At 39.6% G+C, this 26001-nt stretch overlaps 1 protein-coding gene across 1 annotated transcript; it reads right to left on the bottom strand.

Moving 5' to 3' along the window:
- Positions 10452-21132, bottom strand: LOC109710609 (the record flags this gene model as incomplete). Its single annotated transcript, XM_020233323.1, is given in 12 exon segments — positions 10452-10723; positions 10819-10909; positions 11115-11459; positions 12889-12990; positions 13101-13193; positions 13291-13494; positions 13573-13632; positions 14558-14730; positions 14822-15023; positions 17506-17636; positions 17727-19587; positions 20979-21132. Coding segments are annotated over 10 exon segments (3246 nt in total). The 3' UTR covers positions 10452-10723; positions 10819-10825.

The raw sequence follows: 26001 nt of genomic DNA, 5'->3' as shown, positions 1-26001 counted from the left end.
GCCGCGCCGCACAGTGTGTACCTGTACTCCCAAAACATCACACCGGGGTGAGACTACACTTGAAGCACTTGCCTTCACGCTGGCTCACACTGTTGTGGGAATTGAGGGCCTCCACAAATAAGCACATTTCGCGAGGACGAATGCGGTATGTCCTCGGAGCTCTCGGGATCAGCGAGTGCGAACTCGTCGAAGTCGTTGGGAACTTGACTGACCACTGGATCCACTGTCGGTCGTCCTTTCCCTTTTTCTTGTAATATGCCTCTCGCTCTTCCCGCATAAAGGCGTTGCCCTGTTCTATCCAACAAGGCCGATCCAGGACTTCAGCAAAAGTCTGCAACTTGTAAGTACCAGCACCGCCTCGTAAAGATCTGGCCGAAGTCCACGCACGAACAGTCGCCCTGTCCTTGTCATCCCGCACCACGTTTGGGATACAATGCACATACGGGGAAAACTACCGCTCGATTGCCTGACCGTGCGACTTCTTTGCCGCATGTAAGAACCTTTCCTTGAGCTTCCGCTTCTTGCTATCGGGGAAATAAGCAGAGAACACCAATCCCCGAAATTCTTTCCCACGTCATAGGAGGGAGACTAGGGGTCGATCACGATTGACCGCCTTTCCACCACACCTTCGCCGACTGTTTGAGATAATTGTGCGGCATAGTTTACCTGTGTCTCGCTCCAACGGATGTACAGATCCTCGAAGAGCGTTTCATGGCATCAATCCACATCTCCATGATCCACGGTCTGGATCCTCACCATCGAAGGTTAGCGGGATCAAATTTCTTGAAAGCATGAGGGCAGCCAAAAGCTCGCTCCCTTTCCCCGCACCTCTAACTAACGAGTCGGATCGCCCGACCCGACGGGAACATCCTCCGCCGGACTCCCGCCGTTCCGACGAGCCGCACGCTGGTGCACCCACCAGCCAAGTCCACCGTTTTTGGAGTCTTTCATTCGCTCTTCCCTGGCGCATAGCACCTCCTGCTGCCTCTGCACCACATCAGCTGTTGCCTCATCACTCCAATGAGTGTGGCCAACTGATCACGAAGCTCTGTGCCTTCGGTGCGATCGACTTCGCCCCCGCACACACCCATCTCTTCTTGTCAGTTTCGACCCCGTTTGGTCACTGAAAACTATACCGAACTGCAATCTTTATCAGATAGCTTTCGGATTCTATTTCTCTCTCTACGGGTGTCAGAATGGTATGAAACTTTAAATCTAGCATCATAAAAATATTTCTGACATCCCCGCTAATTTTCATAATTTTCTGAGACTGTGCATTTTCTGCTAATTTATCAGTCCCGTTTCCAACAGAAAATTCTAAATCTTCTGTTTTCGCTCCGATTTCAGCACAGGTCGTTCCCAACCAATATTTCACTTCTCTAAATCCAATAAAATAGTATCTCATACTATTTTTATTTATTTTTCTCTTTTATATTTAAAATCCGGTATGTTACAACCGATCGCAGGGGTCGGGGAGACCGGTCCCTTCGCCCGAAAACAGCCCAGACCGGGCTTTGCAATGGTTGCAAAGTTGATGAGCTTTTCTAGATTTTGTTGCATTACAGGGCCTATGTGGCCATTTCACTCTCTCTCTCTCTCTCCCTCATTTCTCTCCCTCACACCCTTGTTAGAGAAGGAGAATGAGAAGAAGGAGGAGAAGGAGAAGATCAACTAGAGGACTTGGAGCATCTTCCTCTCCCTCTCTTCTTCCCATTGGTGCTTGAAGGCTTGGACTTGGAGCTTGCTAGAGAGAAGATCATCACTCTTGGAGCTTGGTTAGGAGCTTCTAAGAAGGTTAGTTGCTCATTTTTCCTCTCTAGACCTAGTTTTGTTTGTTTTTGGGAGATGAAACCCTAGAATGGGAAATCTAGGGTTTATTTGGGGCTTTTTGATTTGGAGCTTTTGGAGCTAATCTAATTGGATTAGAACCTTGGTTTAGGTTGCTTTGGAAGGGATTTAACTTCCATTTGAGTTTTGGAGAGGGATTTCTACACTATAGGTGAGAGTTTAGCCCTCTATGCCTAGATGGTTAATGATTGAGCTAGTAGTTGTTCATTTACTTCTTGTAACTCACTTTTTGATGCTTCTAGGGTGCTAGGAGCTTAGTGGACATTTTCGTTGGAGCAAACGAAGGGTTCCGCGAGGTTCGGCGGGTTTGACCTAGCCTAAAATATGAGAAATTCTCATATTTGATGATTTATGTGTCGTACGGTGGAAATTCATTCATTTTCATGTTAGATATATTTATTATGAATTTTAGAATACTTAACATGCCTATGTTATGTGTAATGAACTTTCGGACCTCTATGTAGTAGAGAGTTTGTATGTGGGGCTTATGTTGCATTTAGTATTCTTGTGTGGGACTTGGGACCATGATTCTTATAGTGAAAATAAGTATTGCTTGCATGCATTTAAATCTATGCCTAATTGAGACACAAGGGATTTTAGTAAGCCTATATAGGCTTGGAGACTTGTACTATTTGAGGATGATTGAGCTAATGTCATAAAGGGACATTGAGCTCGGGCTATAAATGAACCTAGTATTAATGTCATAAATGGAACATAAAATATGAAATGTGCTTAACTGATAGCAAGGCTTAAGTGTCATAAAGAGGCACTAAGTATAGTGAGTGTTGGAACATCACATTGAGACATAGAACTAGACCGTTTGGTTACTAATGACTATTACCATGTTAGAGACATGAGGATTGGATACTTGAGACGATGACTTACTTGCTTGCCATTTGTGCTCATTCGCACATGCTTGTAAGGGTCGCTCCCTACAAGCCGGCACTCCGGAATTAGCCTACGCGACTTAAGCTCGCTCGTGTGGTATCGAGAAACCTACGAGGTCGGGAGGGATAGACTCATTCCCAGAGTGGGAATGCTGGAGCTACCACCGACACTTAGGCAGCACAAGCTGGACTACATTCGTGTAGGTCCTAAAACAAGATTGAACTTTGACATCAAATCTTAAATGTGAATCACTACTAGATAGATTATGGTAGTTGGATTACTTGACATACTCATGGTGTGGCTTCGAGGTATTGGGACATGTAGTATACTTGATAGATTTACTTGTTGCATCATAGTATACTTGTAGCCGTGAAGGAGCATATTCACCTTGCATTGGCATACTTAACCTTGATAGCATTGATATTCATCGTATTTACTTGTGGCATAGTAGTATAGCATTTCATACATGCTTTCAATTCAGCAGTTTATTATTGTTAATTATTATTATTATTATTGTTGCTTTTCACTTACCCTCTTTCTTTCGGGCCTAGTGGTGCATTGTGCTGAGGTCAGTAATTGCCTACTGGGAACTATAAGTTATAGTTCTCACGCCCTCTGTTTCATGTTTTTATTTCAGAGCCTTCCACTCCGGGCGAGGCTAGGGACCGCGGAAAGAGTATCGCCTCGAGCTAGCTTATTGCCAAGGGACGATCGATAGGTGGTCTACCTCTCTTTTATTTTATTTTGGAGAGGTTGAGAGTTGTATCCATGTATAGAGACCACCCTATTTTAGTAGTACTTTGAGATGATTATTTACTTCTTCATGTTTACTTTAGTGGATTACGTTCTTTTACTCTACTTATTATTAGACTTTAGCTGTTAGTTGTTCTGATATCTCTAGTGACTCTATTTCTCCTCACTTTCATATCTCTGTTGTTGTAGATGCCTTATATGTGCAGGCATATGGCGGGTCTGGGCACGCACCGGGCGGGCCTATGCCGGGTCCCGGGGCGTGACACACGCTGCCATGTGCGCGCGACTCGCGCCCGGCGCCCACTTGCGCCCCTCACGCGCCGCCCCCTTCTAGATCTGCACATCCTGCAGATCTCTCTCTCCCCGATCCCGCCTCTTATCTCTCTCCGATCTCTTTCCGATCTACGAGGATCTTCTTCTCCTCCCCCCCTTGCCATCATGCGATCGATCAGAGGAGCTTGCAGGCCCTCGCGCCCTTTCCCTAGCGCTCGCGCCCTGTTCGACGAAATGCCGAGGCGATTGCAGGGCACTTCACGGGCATCGGAGATGTGGGGGGCGACACTAAGGGTGGTGGTAAATGTTATTCCTTTACATATATATGTTTGATCATGTAAATAGAGGTAAAAAGTGTAGTGTTTCGGAGGTTTGGATAGGATTCGCTACAGTATTAGTGACCAGTCGACACATCTGGAGAGTGTCAGACTAAATTGGAGTTGTTTCTGCACGAAATGGATGCAGAAATGGACTTGCCGCACTCAAAGGAGCAAAATTGGAGTTTTGCCAGTTTCGGGCGCCCAGAACAGGGTTTGGGTCGCCCAGAACTCGAGTGCTGAATTGAGCAGAACTGGAAGCCAATTCGGATCCTGGTTTCGGGCGCCCAGAAGTGGGTCCAAAAGTTTACTTTGTGAATATCGCCTGACCAGGATAGGTGAGTTCTGCCGGACCAGGATAAGGGTGCAGCACACCGCCGACAGAGGAACCGAAGAGGAGTATTTGTGTAGCATGGAGGTTTCAGACACCCAGAACATGGTTCCGGGCGCCTGAAAATGTCCGTTTCCGCAGGGGCAGCAGGTTTGTGTTCTTTGTCCCTAGGGCTTATCTGACCGTTTCACCTCACTATAAATAGGTGGGGTACGAACCCTGTGAACCTTTTTCATCTCTTCTTCACAGTGAAGGCCTATTTTGCATTCCAACCCCTCCAATTTCCCAATTTCCACACTTTCTACCTTGAAGACTGCAGTTTCAGCAGAATTTCAGCAGCGACCTTTGGTGTTTTGGCTCGTGTGCGATGTAGGAAGCTCTGTTTGCCACAAAATTTGGTTTGTTGGTTGAAGACTTCCTGAAGATTTCGTGGAGCCATTTTGACAGCATTTGATTGAGGTTAGCTTGGTCAATTTGGCATTTTTCTGTGCTGTTGGTGTTTTTGGACTGAAATTGTGAGTTTATGGGTTTCTTGATGCAATCTTTGGAGGAAGCTGGGTTTTTGGACCAGAGGGTGATACTCTATCTTAGTTCACTAGATTTGAGACTTTTCCTTACCTGATTTGGAGTTTGGAAGGTAAAGTTGACATTGGACTTGGATGAAATTAGCTTAAGTGCTGAATTTTTGGAGTATTGATGGATTTTTGTGATTTTTGTGTGTAGATCCTTAGAGTAGTTTGGTTGTTGGTTCTTGGTGATTTCGGCTGCTCTCACCAGGGTTCCAGCAACCTCGCGACCTCGTGCTGCCATGGATTTGCTCTAGAGGTGGGTTAATGATGCTTACCGGATTCTACGGGTTTCCTCCTAAGCTTAGTCATTGTCGACATGTACTTTGGTTTCGTTTATCCTGTTAATTAGCTCAAATTTATGATTTGCATGCTTATTGAAATATGAATTGGGAGCTTAATATGTTAGTTAAATATACATGTTGGACTTGGATTTCACATAGGAGAAAAGTAGTGATTCTATACCGTCATATGTTAAAACTAATAGATTTAGCTTTAGGAGCCGTAGTTTGTTTGTATCACCGCAGTTTGTGGGCAGTGGATACCCTGATTAGTGTAGAATGCATTCACGCTCGTGCTGAGATGCTGAGCTTATTTTTATAGCAGTATTAGGCTGTTCCGGATTGTTGGGTGCCGTTGAGGTTGACGGTGGACCCGGAATGCTGTTTTTGCATCAGATTGTGCTGGGGCACGTGAGTTTGGTTGTTAGACCCTGTTTACTTGACTATAGCCTGTGAGAGCCTGATTGAGCTCGACAGAGACACGCTTGCATACTCGGTTGGGTAGCGCCCACGAGTGCCACTCCGGAGTCGGGCTTAATGCTTTTGCGTTGATGTCGGTTTGTCCTGTTTGGACTTGCTCTCCACTGACGACCTAGCGTGGTGGCGGTTAGTGTAGCTTCGATAGGGGGGACGGGTGTATTCACAGTCCCTAGTGAGATTGGGTCAGAGATTGCAGTGTTCTACAGATAGTTAGTGTTGGATCATGATAGTAGAGTGGCATATAGCTGTAGATTGTTTTCAGTTCCTTTACTATCATTGAACATACCTTCTGTAGACTTAGTAGGTGAGCCGTTGAGGTCGGTACCGGTACCCACTAAGGACTACTTCTTTTTGCAGTAGTTCTCACGCCCAGTTGTGGATCTTTTGCAGAGCCTTCAATTGCGGCTGCTGCTACTGCTAATACCGATCATGGAAAGAGTGTTGCGAGTTAGAGCCCTTCCTGACGAGTCTCAAAGCTAGAGGAGTACCAGCTACAGGTAGTTGTAGTTTTTGGGTTCTTATACATACTGATGTTTGTATCTTGCTGGAGTGAGTGATTTTTTTTTGTATACCTGGATGCTATGTATGTATAGTGAACCTCTGTTATTATATATGTTTATTTTTTGCAGCTCTATACTACTGGTTATAGTGTTGTATGATTACAGGTACGGGTACAGCTTTCGCTTCGTATACAGAAAAAATTTCTATGTATACGGCGGGTCTGTTAGCGTGCCCGGGGAAACGAGTAATCCGGGGCATGACATAAAGTAGCAACTCAATGTTTAAAATAGCTAAATGATTTTTGTTTTGTTTTAAAATTTCCATTATGACATCATGAATTTGGCCTACATAGTGAAAGTCAGTATAAGCTAAACTTCTTGAAGCTTCATGATCAGAGATTTTTAGAAGTCATTAATGTTTAGCTGACAAATATAATTTTGCTATTTAGATGGATTATTATTCTCATTTGATTATCTAACTATAATGTGTTATAACAGTTCCGTAGTTTCTAAAATTTTAGCCCAAAAAACCAATAGAACTACTATTTCCAAATTTAGATTTAAGGTCATTTCTTCAAATTGCTCTCTACTTCTAAGTTCATAGCTTTCGCAGTAAGAAGAAACTGTTATCTCCAAATATGTTGAAGTTTAATCCCTATATTTGCATATTTTTTATATTTGCAAAATTACTTTAGATGAAATGACTGAAATGAATTTGAAACTGCCAAAAGAATAAAAATTCGAACTTCACTGAAATCAACTTTTATTTGTGAAATTAGAATTGCAACCTCGGATACCTTTTAATATGCAAGAGTTGAATAGCTACCTCGAAAACATTGAATTTTTAACGATGGTCTCATCGCTGTTTGATATTGTCTGGATGTTTGGTTATCGTGTGACACTGTGGCGCATGTAATGTGTATAAACTTTGTACATGCACCAAAAAGGAAAAGGTGTTGCCGGTAATAATAAGCAGGCAATCTTCATCATGAGGAGCGGTATAATCTTTGTACATGCACCAAAAAGAAGTAATAATAAGTAGGCAATCTTCATCGTGAGGAGCGGCACAGTAAGCTTCCTTTCTTCACTTTTCAGGCAGCCATGATATTGAAAATATATGCCTACAATATTCAATTCTTTGGCTTTATTTCGGGAAAAAAAAAAGAAGGAAAAAGATAACAAATTGTTTGGACCATGTGCTCCTAAAGCTGTACTAATTATTTCCCTCTTCGTTTGCACAGTTCCCTGTCTTATTTATGCTTCTATTCTTATAAGTATTCCTATTTGCTTTCTTCCATTTTGAGGCCATGACGATACTGGAAAAAAAAAACTAAAAGCTATATTATTTCATCTCTCGGCCATTCTTCCATAAGCTGCACTACTAATGGAATTTGAAGAATGGAGGTTTGGCCGGCCTACTCCTAAGGCAAGCACCTTCTGATGTTCACTTTGGTTCCCCAACAGCCTGCAATTCTTGCTAGAATTGCCGTAGCATCTAAACTTTAGAGCTTTACCATCTGTTTGTAACTAGGCCTTATTTTTTGCCTTCTTCTATAATCTTTCGTTCTTCATTTTTCTCTCTGTTGTAGTTTACACTTACACTCTCTACTACACTTTTTTGCTATTATGATGATTGATAGGTAGTTTTATACAGTTTTTATGGCTTTTTGCTTTCTCAGATGTAAGGTTTTCATATTACAAAGAACCCTCTCATTAGACTCTTTTTTATATATTCTATGTGTTAGAAAATTGCGTACGGTAAAAACGCAGCGGAAAAAGAAATCAAACAAATTTGATTTTTGAAAACTCTCGAGATTCAATCTCAAAAACCACGCATTAGGATCCCTCATGTTTTAAGATTAAAGAAGAAAAACAAGATCGAATCTTTACCTTTTTCGCGGATAAATCTTCACCTCAATTTGATGATCGTGGAATTCGGTTCTCTTGAAGCCACACACACGTCCGGCCTCTATAGGTATCCACACGAGGTTCTTGATTTGATCGATGTCCTCACCGGGGTGCTAGCTCTCTTGCAAAAGGACGTCTTTCTTGCTAGAAGATGGAAGAGAGAAGAGAAGAAAGATAACGGCTAGGGTTTTCTAAAAGCTCCCGTATGTTATATATAGGAATATAATCCTACTCCTAATAATATAATGACAATTAAGGATAAGTATAAATCTAGATTAAATTTATCCTTTCCTTAATTGGTTAGATCGATCAAATCCTAATTTGATTCGATCTTTATATTAATTTGATCATATCAAATTAATAATGCAACATTTGCACATAAGTCCTCTAACTATTAGTAAGTCCTCTCTTGTAACATTTACACTTTAATACCACTAATTTGTAACAATTACAAATTAGTCCAATTATCAACATATTGACAATTAGGTCCTCCGGCGATTCAATAATCGCGATCTAGCTATCCGATCAATCACAACCTCTTATGTGTGTGACCCCATAGGTTCTATTCTATCTGGTAGTGAGATATATTTTGATCACTATCAACAATATCACTGAAACTCCTTTCAATGGATTAGAACAATTCCAACTCAGCCCAATGAGAATTATCGATCATCTAGATAATTCTCATGAGTCTCACAATCCACCAGTGACGCCTAGCAGCATGTAGTGGCATTCCAGTAGAATGGAATACTGAACCTCTTGGTGCAGTTACCGTGTGATACAATCCTTCTATCATGAGTCCCGACTAGACGGAGGTTATGGAATAACTCGTCAAACCCCATCGTCTGTCATATGTTAAATTTATTCGACTCGAGTTTCTAATATCGGAAACCCTTTTCCGCTATTTATTCTGCCCTGGCCAAGGTCTTCTAAACTCGGTCTCATAAATCACATAGGACTAACACCCCTATCTACCAAGGGAGATAGATTCCATCTAAGTGCGCATCCTATTCCTACAATGAACCTACTGCAGCCAACATGCACCGCAAGGACCCGAATGGCTAGGGACCAAGTGTATGTACAGTCAAACTACAGTAACCTCATTGTGAATAGCCGAGGCACCGCAGGTCAAAGGACCAGTCACACTACTGCAACATTAAGTAAGTCACTGACGAGTGAGTAGACATCCAAGTGACTTCTCGCGTTGGTCACGCTCGGTACCCTTGTTCTCCAACAACCACCTGCATATTCACTTCAGTGTCCCCACACTGTCGACTCGAGACTCGTCTACCCAGAAAGGGAAGCGACCTATGCACCAATCTCACCGGATCAATCACCGTCCCTGTGATGATCCATTGATCGGGAGCATTTAGAAATTAACCACCAATGATACATGTCTCAAATTCTCAACATTTGAGAATATATGTCATCATCTTATTAATACCTTGGACGATTCATGGACACATACACAGCATGAATGGAAATAAAAACCCAAAGTTATTCATAATATTTAAAAGTCAAATACAAATTTATGTCCTAGAAAGAATATATATGTGTCGGCCTGGTTGGCTTCTAGGGCATACATCTAACACTATGTATATTTTTTACCTTCTTTTTTATTCTTTCGTTCTTCATTCCCCTCCTGCCTTTTCCTATGTTAGTTTAAAGGTTAATAATTATTTACAATGGAGTATACTTGGTTCTGAAAAAGAAAGGTATATTAGGCCATACCTGTGTATAAGTCTTCAAACTTTCTACTTACTAAACTATTGTAGGAGCAAATAACTATATTGCCTCCATTTTTAATGTTGATTTCTTCGTTACATTTAGAGGCCACTTGCATTTAATCAAAACTTGATGGTATTTAGAGCTAAGTTTTCATCCTTACATGTGTAACAATCTCTCTAACACTTTCTTCTCTTATGTGAAGAACCTGTTGCAATCATCTCATATTTGAATAGAAGTCTCACTACACCAAAATTGCCCTTTAGCGGCCATTATCCTATAGATTAGCGGCGATTTTAATCGCCGCTACTCTCTTTACCGGCATTTGTAATAATTGCCACCATAAATGGGGTCGGTAAAAGTTTAGCGGCAATTATATTGGTGGCCGGTAAAGAACAAAACAATTGCCGCTAAAGATTACTCTATACCGGCAATTAAAATCGCCACTAAAAGCAAAATACATTTGCCTATAAAAATCATCATTAATAGTCATATATTCAATTAATCACTATAAAAATTTCAAAAGATAATGTATAGATAATGAAAACTAAAAATCCAACATTTCGTGAATATCAAATAAGTTGAATATAAAAGTCTATTACATTCTCAAAAGTGTTGCGAATACAAATAAATGTCAAAATCAATTTTTATACTAAAACAAATGTCAATCAAACATTAGATAGCTAAAACAAATTCGAACTACAAAAACACTAATATGTAATTAAAAAGTTTTACAGGCGAAAGGAAAGTTCTATGCGCTCCCATAGAGAAGTTCAAACTACATTTCACGAAGACTCATCCTTAAAGAGCGAAGATTCCAATAGAAAAGATCCATGGGCTTAAGAAGATTAACCTGCAAGAAAAATATATAAGAATAAACGGTTAAAAAAATTATTAACAAATATGCTAAAAAAATATATTTAGAATTTACAAGAAATTCTAGATTACCATGCCACTAAACCGAGGTGTACGAAAAAGAACTAGAGCATCCTGCATTTTGTGCAACTTTACCGTAACGAGCACTCGAATCATCAAGAACCTATTTTACAGCCATATAAGAAAAAAATAACTTACAACAATATCTTCTATATTTAGACAAAATAAATAATCGACAAATAGAGAAGAAGCATTTTTAAAAACATGCCATACAAGGAGAAATTTTTGATGATTAGCTTCAATAGAAATTTGAATGTGCTAATGAATACTCTCACCGTCTCGTGGGATGTAGAAGCAGATGATAGTACCTCTTCAGGAAACCTTCTATTAATGATTGACCTCATCAATGCAATTTCAGAATCTAATCTAACTTGATTTTCTCTCATAGCCTTCATCTCATTTGCATGATGTTGTTCCATCATTTTTATTTCTTTTTCCAATTGTTCCACTCTCTCACAATCTCTAGAAGATATTTGATTTGAAGAACTTGGAGCCCACAAACTGGTAGGAGTCGGACCAAGTCCAAGCCCGCGCACTTGACCATGTCTCTCCGGCCCTATTACTTGGGAGAATATATCACCTTCCCAAGCAACACGTCTATTGCCACACTCCACAGAATTTGGTAGCTTTTCCATTTTTTGTTTCATAGAGTTCTAAACATAAAATAAAGTAGCATTACTTAAATGTAAAATAGTAAGTGATGCTAAAAATAAGTAAGACAAGAAAACATGCAACCAACCAAACAAAATACATGTAATTATAATTATCTTTCACTGTCAAACTAAAATTATATATATTATTGCCTTTTGGATACGAATTTTGCTATACATTAAAGGTATCCCCAAAACTGCTAGATTAATAAAACAAATCTTTAGTGATCATCCATTTACTAATACAAGCAACATAGCACATGAGATAGGGAAAGTGCACTGATATTAGCTCATCTAAGAATGGAAAAACATCAATCTCCTACTTCTAGTTCTTGTCCAATAACCCTTGTGATATACCAACATTTATACAAATATATCAGTATATAAACGTGTGAAAGGCAAGGTAATGCGAACCACCTTGTCTATTGTAACCATGCTATACTGCCGAAAATTTCATATACATAAATTATCTTTACGTCACTTGATTCCAATGGCACATCAAGCTTCGAACCAAAGACAAATAAAGAGCTAGCTCTCCATTATAATCAATTACAAATTGCCAGAACTGGACTCTAGGGTCATGTTTTACTATCCACCTTGTTAGAAGTAATTAAATCTCACTTCTTTGGCTGTATATGACACCAACAAGAAAACTATATTCAATTCCATGACAGAGCTCCCATTATCACCATATCTATCAAGTTCAGCCACAAAAACGCATCAACTTGCATCGTTCCTTAAGCTATGCGTGTATTCCTGTCCTTAAGAAAGCAGTGCTTGCTCACACGGCGTCAAAGCATTCACTCTGATCTTGCCGTTTCAATTGCAGGTGAGGAGGCCTCATTATGGAGAAAGTAATCAGATCAAAATCCCAGGCAACCGTAGACTATAGTTTCTATTTGCACATAAGGATCTTTTCGTCCAAATGCACAATTTGTGGCTTTAACTGGAGGTGATGCGCCAAAAAACAACCAAAAGAGACCACATTATACAGTTTAGAAATGGCCAGAGTCCATAGAATTTAACATATCACTCATATGTTGCCTTGATATGTCATTATACCATGTCGATAATGCCAACTTTGAAACAGCAAAGGAAAAATTATAATATTAAGATCTTGAAAAGATGCGAGAGACCGAGTCGAATAAAAATGCACAGAAATAGAAAACTATTAGAAGATAAGGGTTCAAAAAATTCCAGGACAATAAACAACAGAAGGGGACAATAAGCATCATTAATATGTCCTTTAGCACAGGAAATGGTGTAAATCAGAAGAGTGTGAGCATTGGAATTTTTTAAGGCAGTACTAAGTATGAATCACAAAAAAACAAAGAGGGCCTAACATGATCATTCAGCAAACACTCTCAATTTCACACTATGAAAGGAAGTACATTATAATGGAACAAAACCAACAAAAACATGTAAAGCTTACAATATTCTGAGCTGATTCTTCATCAAGTGACCTTCCATCCTTGCGCGGCTTATGAGTTTCTATGAATATATGTGCCCGTGATGGCTCAACTCCATCTTTAGCCTAACAACTCACTAACTTAGTACACACATGATTATAGATAGTCACAAAGCAAACTTACACTAGACTATTAGTTGACATTCTCGTTTACCAAAGTTAAGTTCATAGAATACCTTCTCGGCCATCAATCGTGCGAAACTCTTGGATCCTGCAGTGTGAGGCATCTTTTGCTTTGCACGATTTTCTCTATTTTTCTCACTACGTTTCTAATATTATATGAAAAAGTTATGAGTTAATAATCTTATTCTAAATAAACAATTACACACTTAGATATAATTTTAATAGCCATAATTTTTTGCATACCTTTACTTTTTCCGAGTTCCAAAAAGAGACGAGAGAAGTCCATTGATCTCTTGGTACTCGTTCGGGTTTATGCTCCAATACATCATCAACATTTTTATATTTCAAATAGTATTCTCCCTTTAGTTCACATTTATAGTCCTTCCATTTCTTCCCTAATGATCTTAGGACCCATTTTTCACCACGTGGAGGGATTAAAAACTTTGACTGCAACAAAAAGAACACAAATATTACTTAGTAACTTTGCATCAAATGTACATGGCTTTAATTTTATATTCATCTTACCTCTACTAACTTGAATAGTCTTTTTTTCTCCTTTTTTGGAAAGGCACGCCAATCTGGGATCAGTGTTTAAAAAAGCCCAAGGCGCACCTAGGCGCAAAGGCCTGTTGGAGCCTAGGCGCAAGGCGCAAGGCGCAGGCGCGCGCCCGAGAGAGGTCAGGCGCACACTTTCATAAAATTTTGAAATAAGTAAATAATCAAGAAGTNAAAAACAAAATAACACAATTAAAAGTAAAGAACAAATTATCTTTTTATCTCAAAATAAAGGACAGCATAACGGTAAGTATTAATTCACAAACAAATAGAAAATTTTGACGTGAAAAGCATATAATCCTAAGCACAAGATGATAAAAAAGTAATATGCTTAAAAGTTCATCTTATCAAGTAAAATGCTGTTTTTTTTTTTAAATAAAACAGAAAATTTCTACTTAAAAAAACAGCATAGAAAGCACTGCTTTAAAAAAAAATATAGAAATATACACAAAATCCTAAAAGAGAAACTAGAGAGAGGCCAAGGAAGAGACAAAAAAACCTTAGAAGAAGAGGCGAGCGAGTTGAAGAAGCAAGGAGGAGGTGCCGGAAGCAAGGACAACCGGAGAGGGAGCGCCGGAGAGAGAGAGATGGCCGAGCGGGCGAGCGGAGAGGGAGAGGGGCCGAGCGGAGAGGGAGAGGGAAGAGCGGACAGGGAGAGGGGAATAGGGAAATAATTGATGATTATTTAGGGTTTAGTTTAGGGTATTGGGTTTATTTTAGATATTTCAACCCGTTAGACCAATAAAATCTGGATCCAAACCCGTTACTATAAATATTACCTAGGCGCGCCTTGAGAGCGCCTTGAGCCTAGGCCCAGGCGCGCGCCTAGGCTGCCTAGGCGCGCGCCTGAATCATGGCGCCCGCCTAGAGCTACTCTAGGCGCTGGCCTGTGCGCCTAGAGCCTAGGCGCCTAGGCGCTGCGCCTAGGCGCGCTTTTTTAAACAGTGTCTGGGATGTGAAGGGGTGTTAAATTGGCATTTCTTGCCATAATCCCCAAAAAGCTAGCGAGTACACGCCCTTCGTTTCCAATTGGTTGCCATCTAGTATTGAAATTTACTGTAATCCTCTCATCTTTGGGAAGGTTCCAAATTTCAGTCAACAAGGTAGGTCCTCTCGCCCTCTTTTCTTCTAAAACAGTTAATACACAAAACTATAGAGACATTAGAATAAAATGTAGCTAATTGATATAAGTATATTATTTATGAATAACTAAATTTACCTGCTTGTTCAGCTTCATTTTGTAATTCATCAATTATATCTCTTGAAGCCTGCCCCAACTGATTCTCATTAGATTGCGAGTGACTATTTAAACTTGGTTGCACATTATGAGTATTTTGAGAACTTGTCTCCGAGTGCAATTGATTGTTATTTGGATGCCGAATTTTGATCTTATTAAGTTCTTTCAATCTGGCCATAGAAACCTGCAAAATGTATATATTAAAAGCTGATTTACAAGAAACATAAACTTTCTAGTTTATATACAACAAAATAAATGTAGAAATCCCTGCGCACTGTTGCAAGGTAGCTGCCGCTACCAGCAGCATTGGCGCAACTAGCAGCAGCAGCAGCAGGTTTAGCTAGCAGCAGCTGCAGTAAGGTGTTAGCAGCAGGGGTTTTAGGTGTAGCTCCATCTCCAACTGTACCATTTTCTTCTCCTCCTACACCACTAGCAGCTGCAGCAAAGGGGGTTGAAGTGCAGCTGGGACTGCTGCCAGCAGCACCTGCTCTAGATTTTAGTAGCAAGGCTGCCACCTGGCTTGAAGACGGTTCCCTGCAAAACATCAGTAAAATGTGCTTTCCTCACAAAAGACATATAGCTTTCAAATATAAAAGATGTGTAACTTTCACTGATCTGAAACTAGTACACAGTTAAACTAGTAAAGAGAAACATTATTGATGTAAATCTTTTATTATGGGGGGATCAAACTGCTTGAGTAATGGCAAATGAAAGAAACTCCGATCAAAATCCGAGCTTTATTGAGAGGAAACGCCTAGGAGTTGAAAAGTCACACATAAGAAGCATAAAGCATGTGTTACTAGAAAACTATATTTTTTTTTGACAGTAATAACGAAGAAGGAAAGAAGTTTGGATACCTCACAGTAATGTAATTAGACGGGTTTCTGAGCACTTTCCAGAAGCGAAAACAACCTTCACATGAGCTGAAAGGAATGTAAAGCAGAAAAAAAGAGGTAAAAAACATGTCATAAATACAAGGAAAAAAGAAAAAAGTGAATAAAGGAATGACAATTAGTTAGAAATATACGATTCACAGGAAAACCCATAAAAACATACATTTAGTTATAAATTAATTGATGTCCCTTTAACATCTCTCCTGACCCAAATAGGATTATCATTCTCTGGATCAAAAGTGTCTTTTAAATCAACCAACATGTGCGGATTTGTCTCTATTCCCACTCCTACATTAATTTCAGAATACACCTCTCCTATATAAAAAATGTCCCTAGGTTTTATTGGCCTAGGAACAAACCAATCATTATCTCTACGATCTTGAACAAATATCACTTGGTGAGCTTGAGAAGCGAATATAAATGGTTCATCACTAAGGCGATCACCCGTGTGTATCAAATGAGAAAAATTGATGAGTGTAAACCCTAATGCCTCTTGCTTTAATCCTTTACCACGAGTTACATCGGCCCAATCACATTTGAATAAAACAATTTTACGTCCATCATAATAATTCAATTCAATGATATCGGTTAGTATGCCATAATAAGTAACATCTCCAAAAATAGGCCTTGAGTCACTAGTACTCGCATAGCTTTGCGTCTTAGCAATCACCATAACTCCACTATTTTGAGTATTCATATCGTTTTCGTATTCTTTGGTTCGAAATCTATAGCCATTGTTCACATCAAAAGCTTGGAACCGTCTTGCAATATAGTTTGGTCCACGAGCAAGCCACCTTATATCTTCAGTAATTCGATCATCTTCTTCATTATCCAATTCTTGAACCTAAAATGTTAAAAGTAAAATTTTGATTGGCTAATGTCAAACAAAAATAATTTATAGTTCAAAATAATTTTTATAAGATAGTAATTAATACTTACATGTTCCCTAAACCACTCGTGGAACTTATCGCAGTGCAAGCGATCTATATCATGTTGTGCCAATCGACGACGCCGATTTAGCCTCTTGATTGTATTTATATGTTCTCTACATATATAAAGGATATTGGTAAATATAAATCAACATAAACTTTGTATGTAAGCCTCTTTTTCTTTTTCTTTTTTTGTTATTCACTTACTTTCGAAAGGACTCAATGACATCAGAATTACTGTTGAAGAGAACATATCGATGTGCTTGTATCCACATTTTCTCATCCATCATAAATGCTTGAATTTTTCCATATGGCCTCCCTACATCAGGAAATATACTAAATTCCTGGCCCAAATCATCTCTAGTATCTACACGATTGTTGATCGGCTGATTAGATCTTAACTCTCTGTCTTCCAAATATCGTGAGCAAAATATTAAACATTCCTCTGCAAGGTATGCTTCTGCAATTGAACCCTCTGGGCGTGCTTGATTGCGTACATTAGATTTCAAAGTAAACAAAAATCTAGATACAAAAAATACGAGTTATATTAATCATTTATAGAATATACAGCATAAAGAGTAAATAGAGTTGTTAACAAATAATAATTTTACCTTTCGATTGGATACATCCACCGGTAGTGCACTGGCCCAGCTATTTTAGCTTCGTTTGCTAAATGAACAACCAAATGCACCATAATTGTAAAGAATGATGGTGGAAAGATCTTCTCCATATTACAAAGTGTTAGAACAATTTTTTTTTCAAGCAGCTCAAGCTCATGGACTTGAAGAAATTTAGCACATAGCGCTCGAAAAAAGTTACTAAGTTCAATCAAAATGGCACTTACTTTCTCCGGTAGATTTCCACGTAATGCAAGAGGAAGAAGTTCTTGCATTATAACATGGCAGTCGTGGCTCTTAAGTCCAGATAATTTACGCTTCTTAACAACACATCGTGATACGTTCGATGCATGTCCATCTGGAAATTTCACATGCTCTAAAACTTCAAAAAATAATTTTTTCTCTTCTTGAGCCATAGTAAAACATGCAGGAGGCAGGTAAATTTTCCCTGAAGATTGTTCCTGAGGCCAAAATTCTTCCCTTATCCTCATCTCTTGTAAATCACGGCGAGCATTTAAGTTGTCTTTAGACTTTTTCTCATCATTCATTATAGTATTGAGGACATTGTCGTTCACATTCTTTTCTATATGCATAACATCGAGATTATGACGTATTAAATTGTACTCCCAGTAAGGAAGTTTGAAAAAAATACTTTTTTTCCTCCAAGTTTTTCTACGACCACCACTGAACTTTTTATTCATCTTACCAAAAGTGAACTCGAGACTATTTACTTGATCCAACACTTGTGAACCAGATATTGGAGGAGGTGCTAATCTCAATTCTTCGGTCCCATCAAAAGATTGTTGATCATATCTAAATTTATGACTACGATCTAAGAAACGCCGATGGCCCATAAAGCAAAACTTCTTGCTATGTTTTAAGCGTACAGAGCAAGTTTCCACGTTACAAGATGGACATGCGAAAGAGCCATAAGTGGACCAACCAGATAAATTTCCATAAGCCGGAAAATCATTTATAGTCCACATAACTGCGGTATGCATTTGGAAAGTCTTTTTGCACGAGGCATCATAAGTTTCCACACCTACTTCCCATAATTCAATCAACTCCTCTACAAGAGGCTGCAAATATACATCGATATCATTTCCAGGACCTTTTGGGCCGGGAATAAGCAAAGAAAGAATGAAGTTTGGCTGTTTCATGCACAACCATGGCGGCAAATTATACGGAATTAAAATGACAGGCCATATACTATAGTTACTTCGCATCGTCCCATATGGATTAAAGCCATCAGTCGCTAATCCAAGTCTAACATTACGTGGGTCAATGGCAAACTTTGGATAGCGAGAATCAAAATTCTTCCATGCTTCAGAGTCAGCTGGATGCCTCAAAACGCCATCTTTAATTCGACCTTTCTCATGCCACGTCATGAAATCTGATGTTCTAGATGACATGAACAGCCTCTGAAGCCTTGGTTTTATAGGAAAATGCCTCAACACCTTCGCCGGAATACTTTTCTTTTTTTTCTTCAAAATTGGTGCATTATTGTGGGTACTATTTTCATCATATTTCCATCGAGAAGTCCCGCAAATTGAGCAAAAGTCATCATTCTCTTTTTCTTTCCAAAATAACATGCAATCATTAGGGCAAGCATGAATCTTGTTATACTTCATCCCTAATCCTTCGATAATCTTCTTTGCTTCATTAAAAGAACTTGGCAACTTTGCACCCTCAGGAAACACATCGATTAAAAGTTTAAGCAATACGCCGACTGACTCATTTGACCATCCAAAACGACACTTTATATTATAAAGATGCAATATAAAGGACAACTTAGAAAATTTACGGCATCCTGGATATAATTCTTCGTCGGCATCTCTTAGCAACTCTTTGAACTTCTCCCATTCTGAAGAAAACTGCTCTGCTGGTTGTTCCATACCAAAATCATCTGCATTTGGCTCTGCTGAGTCCCCACAATCTATGTCTATATCTGCTGCTAGATTGTGTACTCCAAAAGCATCATGTAACATTCCTACCATGTCATCACTTTTATAGTTCTTCTGTTCTAAATGAACTCCATGTGAAGGACTTAACGATGATGTTGTTTCTCCGTGATAAAACCACGAATCATATCCTGGCATAATTCCATTGACCACAAGATGATCGAATACGTCAGCCCGAATTTGGTGGTAGTAAAGCACACATTTTTGACAAGGGCACGGAATTTTTCCATCGATGGAATTATTTTCAAATGCAAAATTAAGAAAGGCCTCTACTCCATCCAAATATTCTTTACTCACTCTGCTATAGTCTATCCATCTCTTTGCCTTGTTACTATCCATAAGAAAACACTGAAGAAAAGTATCAAAAATAGCTAAATTAAACTCACACTATAAAAACATCCTACAAGAATATATACAGTTGCTCATAAACTGATACTAAATTACAAAGCACAAAAAGCTGGAAACTCTTAACCAGATATTCCAAATTTGTACGGGATTTCATTTTAAACAAATAACATAATTTTACTAGAGCATTAATTCATTAGTAATGGCTGAAAATGTTATGCATAAACTGATGCAAACAACCATATTAAGTTCTAGTTAAGCAGTGTAAACCGACTCTACGAACAATTTCAAAATAATTTTAAGTCATTATAAAGCCATAGAGGAATTAAACCACATATATAAATTTCAATTAACCTAACATCTCAATGGATGATGTGGCATGCAAAATCCATATAGTATCATCTACTTAAGGTGCTATTTGAGTAGTGATGTTGAACAAGTCTTAAGTTCATTTCGTTAAGATTCTCTAAGCAGAATCTGAAGAAAGCCTGAAACAGAATTTCGTCAAAACTCATTTCAACATCAGAGAGAGAAGAAAGCCTTTAGCCGAAAACTCGGCTTCCACTATATGAAAGTCAACATGCTTCAATGGCAAGTACTCCATGATCTGTTTTTTTGAACTCTATTATTGATGGCTTGATGCTAGTACTAGTGTATTACTCATCCATTTTCACATTTGTTGGATTAATTCGTGTGTCCTCTTGCTTCTATACAACACCACTATTTATCAAAATACCTTGTCTTTTTCCGAGGCCTATTTTCTCGGTTGGAGAAGGCAATAAAAGCTGTAGCAAAAAGCCAAGATGCATACTATATATCCCCATGGATCATTTAGCTGCGTGAGCCAGATACATGTATGACGCCCAATTCGTCTGGTTCTCTTTGATGAGCACATGGGCTCTTCAATTCGAACAAGGGACCATCGATCACCACCTTTTGAAAGCCACAAAACAACTACGTACCATTACAATTCACATAACACGAAGTAAAAATACTACCTGTACACCTATATATATATAGGTGTAAAGTTTAGGGATCTACAGGTAGTATTGTTCAAACACAAATTGATGGTTCGCGCAGCATTTGTAGATTGGGTTTTCTCTTTTCTGATGATTCGACAGCACCGTCGCATTATTAATTTCTTCGAATTAATTTCATGATACAGAAACGTTTGGCAAGGCATAATTGCCGAGGAATTTAGAGATGAAAAATACACCAATCGAAAGTGATCCATTTTATTCCCTTCTAGCCGATTCAAATAGTTTTCTCATGCTGCAACCTTTTAACTCTAAAATTACTCTAAAATTCAAACCAATAGTAGTTTTAAAAAAAAAACAGATCATGGAGGAGAATTGGCACTAGAAATGGATAGAGCATCGTGATCGGATCCGAACCTGGCACTTCTTTGCCCTGATCAGGAGATCCTTCTCCGCAGCGAACGCCTCCTCGAGGATCTTCGTCGTCTCGAGGACCTTCCCCCCGATCTTCTCCGCTGCGGCGGAGGTGCGGCGGAGGGGGCCGCCGACGAGCTCGTCGAATGCCGCGATCGCCGGATCCGCAGGCGCCGCATCCGCAGGCGCCGCATCGGCGGGGAGGTCCCAGGCCGCCACCACCGCCGCCGCCGCCGCGGAGGAGGAAGAAGAGGACCTGCACCCACGAGGGCGTCCCCCGCAGGATCTGGAGCAGGATCTGGAGCACCGCTAATGGAGGCGTTAACCGGGAGAAGCCATTAGGGCAAGGGACCGAGGAGAGAAGCTAGGGTTACGGCTTGGATCGAAGGGGGAGAGAGAGAGAGAGAGAGAGAGGTGGGGGGAGGCGGATCCGCGCGAGCGCATGAGCGAAGGGGGTTGGGAAAGAGGGGCGAGGTTGATCGAGCCTGGTGAGAAGTCGACGCAACGTGAGGCTCGGATGGGGTGCGACCGGGATGGGTTTGGATTAGTATTATATTAGGCTTCAAATAAAATTTAATGTATAACTATTAGTCGCTAAAAATATATCTTGTAAAATAATTGCCGCTAAAGGTGTAATAAAATAATAGTAAAAGCGGCAATTGATAAGCACCGCTAAAACCAACCGTCCCTAGAGCAAGTGGCAAAGGGCTTGGTGGTTGGTACCCGAGACCCAAGTTCGAATCCTAGTTGATTCACATTTCTAGCTAAGTTTATTTCTAAATGAAATAAACGAAGCGGGTAGCGTGCTACCTATCTCTCAAAAAAAAAAAATTTATTCTATGAAATACCTCAATTCCGATTCGAAGATCGTGAAGACGGGATCAAACCAAACCACTCGCTCNAAAAAAAAAAAAAAAAAAAAAAAAAAAAAAAAAAGATAATCACCGCTAAATAATTACCACAAAAAGTCTCTTTTGGTGTAGTGACCTAACTTGCTAAAGTAACTAGTACTAACAATTTTACTAACAATCTTGGATTCATATTCTTTATTATTTTGTTGGAGATTGTTTCATTTTTATAGAGAGCACAAGACTTCAAAACTCCTAATTATGCTTAAGTTATAGAGTCTGTTCTTGGAGTTCTTATCTATAATTTTACATTCCTTCTTCACAATTTTCTTTTCATTTCTTTTCCACGTAGCATCTTCTTTCTTCTTCCTTTTTCAAAAGATTAGGAGCACTTTGAGCTGAGTGTGGAGCAAGAGGCTTGGAAAGAAAGTTGTTTGGAGCTTTCAATCCTCAATCTTAGCACTTGAGCATGGGTTTAAAGATTGAATCAAGGTTAGTAATCTCCCAGACTCTTTAATTAGTAGAATTGAGAGTCATTGTTGATACTTCTAGTTTTTGGAAAATTAAGATTTATTTTGGAAATTTTCAAATGAGGGCTTTTGTAATGGACTTGATGTATGGAGAATATTCTTATAGGTTAGAATTGAAGCGCCATCACTTGATTTGGCGGATTAGCAATGATTTCTTTTTTTTTTGGGGTATTTAATCCCTATTTCCTTTATGATTTTTAAGGAATTTCTAGATGAGATTTTTATGTAGTACACTAGATTTTGGCACATGGGCAAGGTTGTGGTGTGAGTAGACGGCCAACTTGTCTATAGAGTGCCAAACTGAGTTGGCCTTTTGGCGCAAAATAGACGCGAAAACAGACTCGAGACTCAGAACTCAGCTAAGACTGAAGTTTTAGGGCCTTTCAGACACCTGAAAAGGGATAAGAGCACTTGAAAGTGGCTTATAGGTGCTAATGTTGATTCAGACCCTAGAATTGGATGCCCGGATGCATCATAATTGGATCCGAAACTAGGCGGTTGAGTTTCGGATGTGGGAATTCATTGTAGCAGCCTAGAGAAAAGTTTGTGGATGATATGACTGTAGCTTGTACGTGTGCATAGTGACTCAACATGGGATTCGAGTGTAGAGTCCGAGCACCCGAATGTTACCGGGTGCAGTTGTGATGGATTTGGACTTTTTGTCTGGGTGCCCGAAAAGTCCATAGGGACACAAATACAATTGGTTCTCGCATGCCATTATAATTAGGGGGTGCCTGATTGTTGGATTTGAATGTCCAAAGGTTGGTTCTGGATGACCGAAAAGTGACTTTTTGGCTGAAAGTGTATTGTTTGTGACTCTGAGGGCCTTTCTGAAGTTATCCTTTGCATATTCTAGTTTAGAGGAGTTGTACATTTGCTCTTTTTTCCACTTCTCATCCACTAAGGCCTTGAACTTGTATTCATTCATCTTGTTCTTCTTCCATTCTTCCTATTGCTAGAGCTAGAGCAGAAAGCTCCATTGGAAGTGAGCCTAGTGGTGTTGTGGAGGACCTTGAACTCATACACAATTAAGGAGAGTCTTGCAAAGTGAGGAGGACGAAGATCTTGTGGTACAATCCTTCATTCGATTTAGAGGTGGGTAGTGAATATTGGTTTTAGCATATGGTTTTGGAGATTGGATTTTTGGATTTTTGAGCTAGTTTTAGCAAAGGGTTTTTCTGGTGCTTTAGGACCTATATTTTTTGAATATTTCTTTGATGGATTTTGGTACTATAAGTAGGAGCTTTTAAGCGTGTTTCTTGACCATCTCGGAGTAGTTTTTCTAGGTGGGTGTAATGACGCTGAACATGGTGAACTCACTTCTATGTCTTTTCGGTATTTTTGATCATTTGATGTCCCTGCGATGGAAGTAGAAGCATGTAGTTGTGGTTATGCATGGTATGTTTGAGTAGTATATCAATATGTGAGATGTTAGTAGTTGGTTATTATTATGATTTTGAAGCATGCTTTAGATACATACTATTGATATATGATTACATGCAAAAAAAAAAAAAAAAATTGAGAAAAATACTTCGAGACAGGTTGGTAGTAATAGACAAATTCTGCATGAGGACTCCTCGATAACTGATAGTGATCTGTTTGATCATCCCATTAACTGTAGCCTGCATGAGCCATATTGAGCTAGACAATTATACGCACTATTATACTCGATGGGGTCGTGCCCCTCGAGTGCCGCTTTGGAGTTTGACTTAGCGATATTGTAAGATATTGAACCCTCGTTGTATTAAACCACTTTTGGTCAAAAGGACCAAAGCGTGGCGAAAAGGATGCTTGGACATGGTCCATGTGTCATTCCAATATTGTTGGAAGGATTAAAGTTGAACTCCAAGGAGATAATCGAGTTTTAGCATTGCTCGGCGCGAAATAGAAATTGAACAAGTGCAAAACTGCAGTCTGGGCATTGCTTAACCGGTTAAGCATCAGGGTAGTACCAGTACCCCGCAGCAAACCGAGGATAGCAACTATCGGGTTTGGTCTCTGCGAAGCTGCTTAACCGGTGAAGCCTCTGGGTAGTACCGGTACCCCGTAGCAGACCGAGAGTAGTAACTCTCGGGTTTGGCCTCTGTCAAGCCGCTTAACCGGTGAAGCTCACTCGCGTACCAGTACCAAGTGCAGAAAACAGCAGAATTGGTCTGCTTCAAATAAAATGAAATGGAGGGGTTTTATTGCAATTGTGGCAGCTTATAAAAGGACCCCATCTCCCTTTCTTGTTCACAGCAAGGGAAATATCCCCTTCACTCTATTTTTCTTTCTCTCTCTCTCTAGAAGCTCTCTCTTAAGGGTGGATCAAAGATGAGGGATTGGTGGAGAAAGAAGCAAAGAAGTGGAACTTCATCTTCTTCTTCTTCCTCCTTTGCTTGGAGAAGAAGGCTTTGAGGTAAGCTTTTTGAGCTTCAATGGTAGATTTCTAGGGTTTGTGTTTTAAGCTCTAGAAATGGTTTTAGTGGAACCCTTTGGTACTAAGTAGAGGTTAATTGCTTGAATTAGTGATCCTTATGGTGTATTCTTGCAAGGTTGAACATCTAGGGTTCTAAAGAGGGTTTTGTTAGATAGAGATCTAAAGTTGGGATTGATCTCTTTTATACCTAACTGCTAGGTAATCGAACGCGTTGGTGAACTCGGTTTGGCGATCCGACGAGTATGCGCGGAGATATTAAAGAAAAACTTGTTTTGGGCTTCGTTTGCCGCAGTCGACAGAAATAGGCGGGGGACAGTTACGAAACTTGGAGTCTAGCTTCGTGGCATCACCAGAAGGTAGGGGGTGTCCATCCCGAAGCAGTTGAACTTTTTCCTATGTCAGAGTTGTTTTATTATAGCATATGTTCATATATTTTTAGCATGCATTATAGGTTATGTTAGGTAATTGTACTTCAATTTCTTGCATGTTTTCATAGTAGAAATCATATAGTGGGTTGAGCACTTGATTTAGTTGACGCATGAGGATTGGATCTTGACATGGAATCCTATAGTGCCAAAGAACAAAAGATGAACTTGGACTTATAAATGAACTCAAAAAGTGCCATTTAGACTAGTGTAGTAGAAGCACTATGACATGAACTTAGGAATAGATGATGATTTCCTAAGTAGTAGCATGTAAACTAGCATAGTTGGAACACTTACAGCTTGATAACATGAACTTAGGAATAGATGATGATTTCCTGAGTAGTAGCATGTGAACTAGTGCAGCAGAGGCACTAACTATCCTCGAGTGGGAGGATTGGATCGTACTCACATAGTCTGTGTAACCTTGGCGTGATCGCCCCACCCAAGTAGTGAGCTCCGAAGTCATCGTCGCGTTTGGGTAACTTGATTACCCAGCAGACGGTCTCGAGTGTGTGTGTAGCGCAGAGTCTACTCACCGGCGAGATTTGAGATGTGAGCTTGGGCTTAACCTTTGGGTTAGCCGAGATGAGATTGGACATGAGACATAGTACTTGATAGTAGGGTTCATTGCTATGTAGATATTTTATTTACATCTTGTATATCATGCAGATTGAGACATAGTATCATGTTAGTAGAGTACATTACAATGTTCATGCATTCATCCTGTTTATTGAGGCATAGTAGCATGTTGTAGATTTCGTTACTATGTACCAGCTCATTTTCGTATATCTATCTATCTACTTA

The sequence above is a fragment of the Ananas comosus genome, linkage group 5 (assembly GCF_001540865.1).
Source record: "Ananas comosus cultivar F153 linkage group 5, ASM154086v1, whole genome shotgun sequence".
NCBI classification, from domain to species: Eukaryota; Viridiplantae; Streptophyta; class Magnoliopsida; order Poales; family Bromeliaceae; genus Ananas; species Ananas comosus.
The sequence above is the reverse complement of the archived record's forward strand: the minus strand, read 5'-3'. Positions and strand labels throughout refer to the sequence as shown.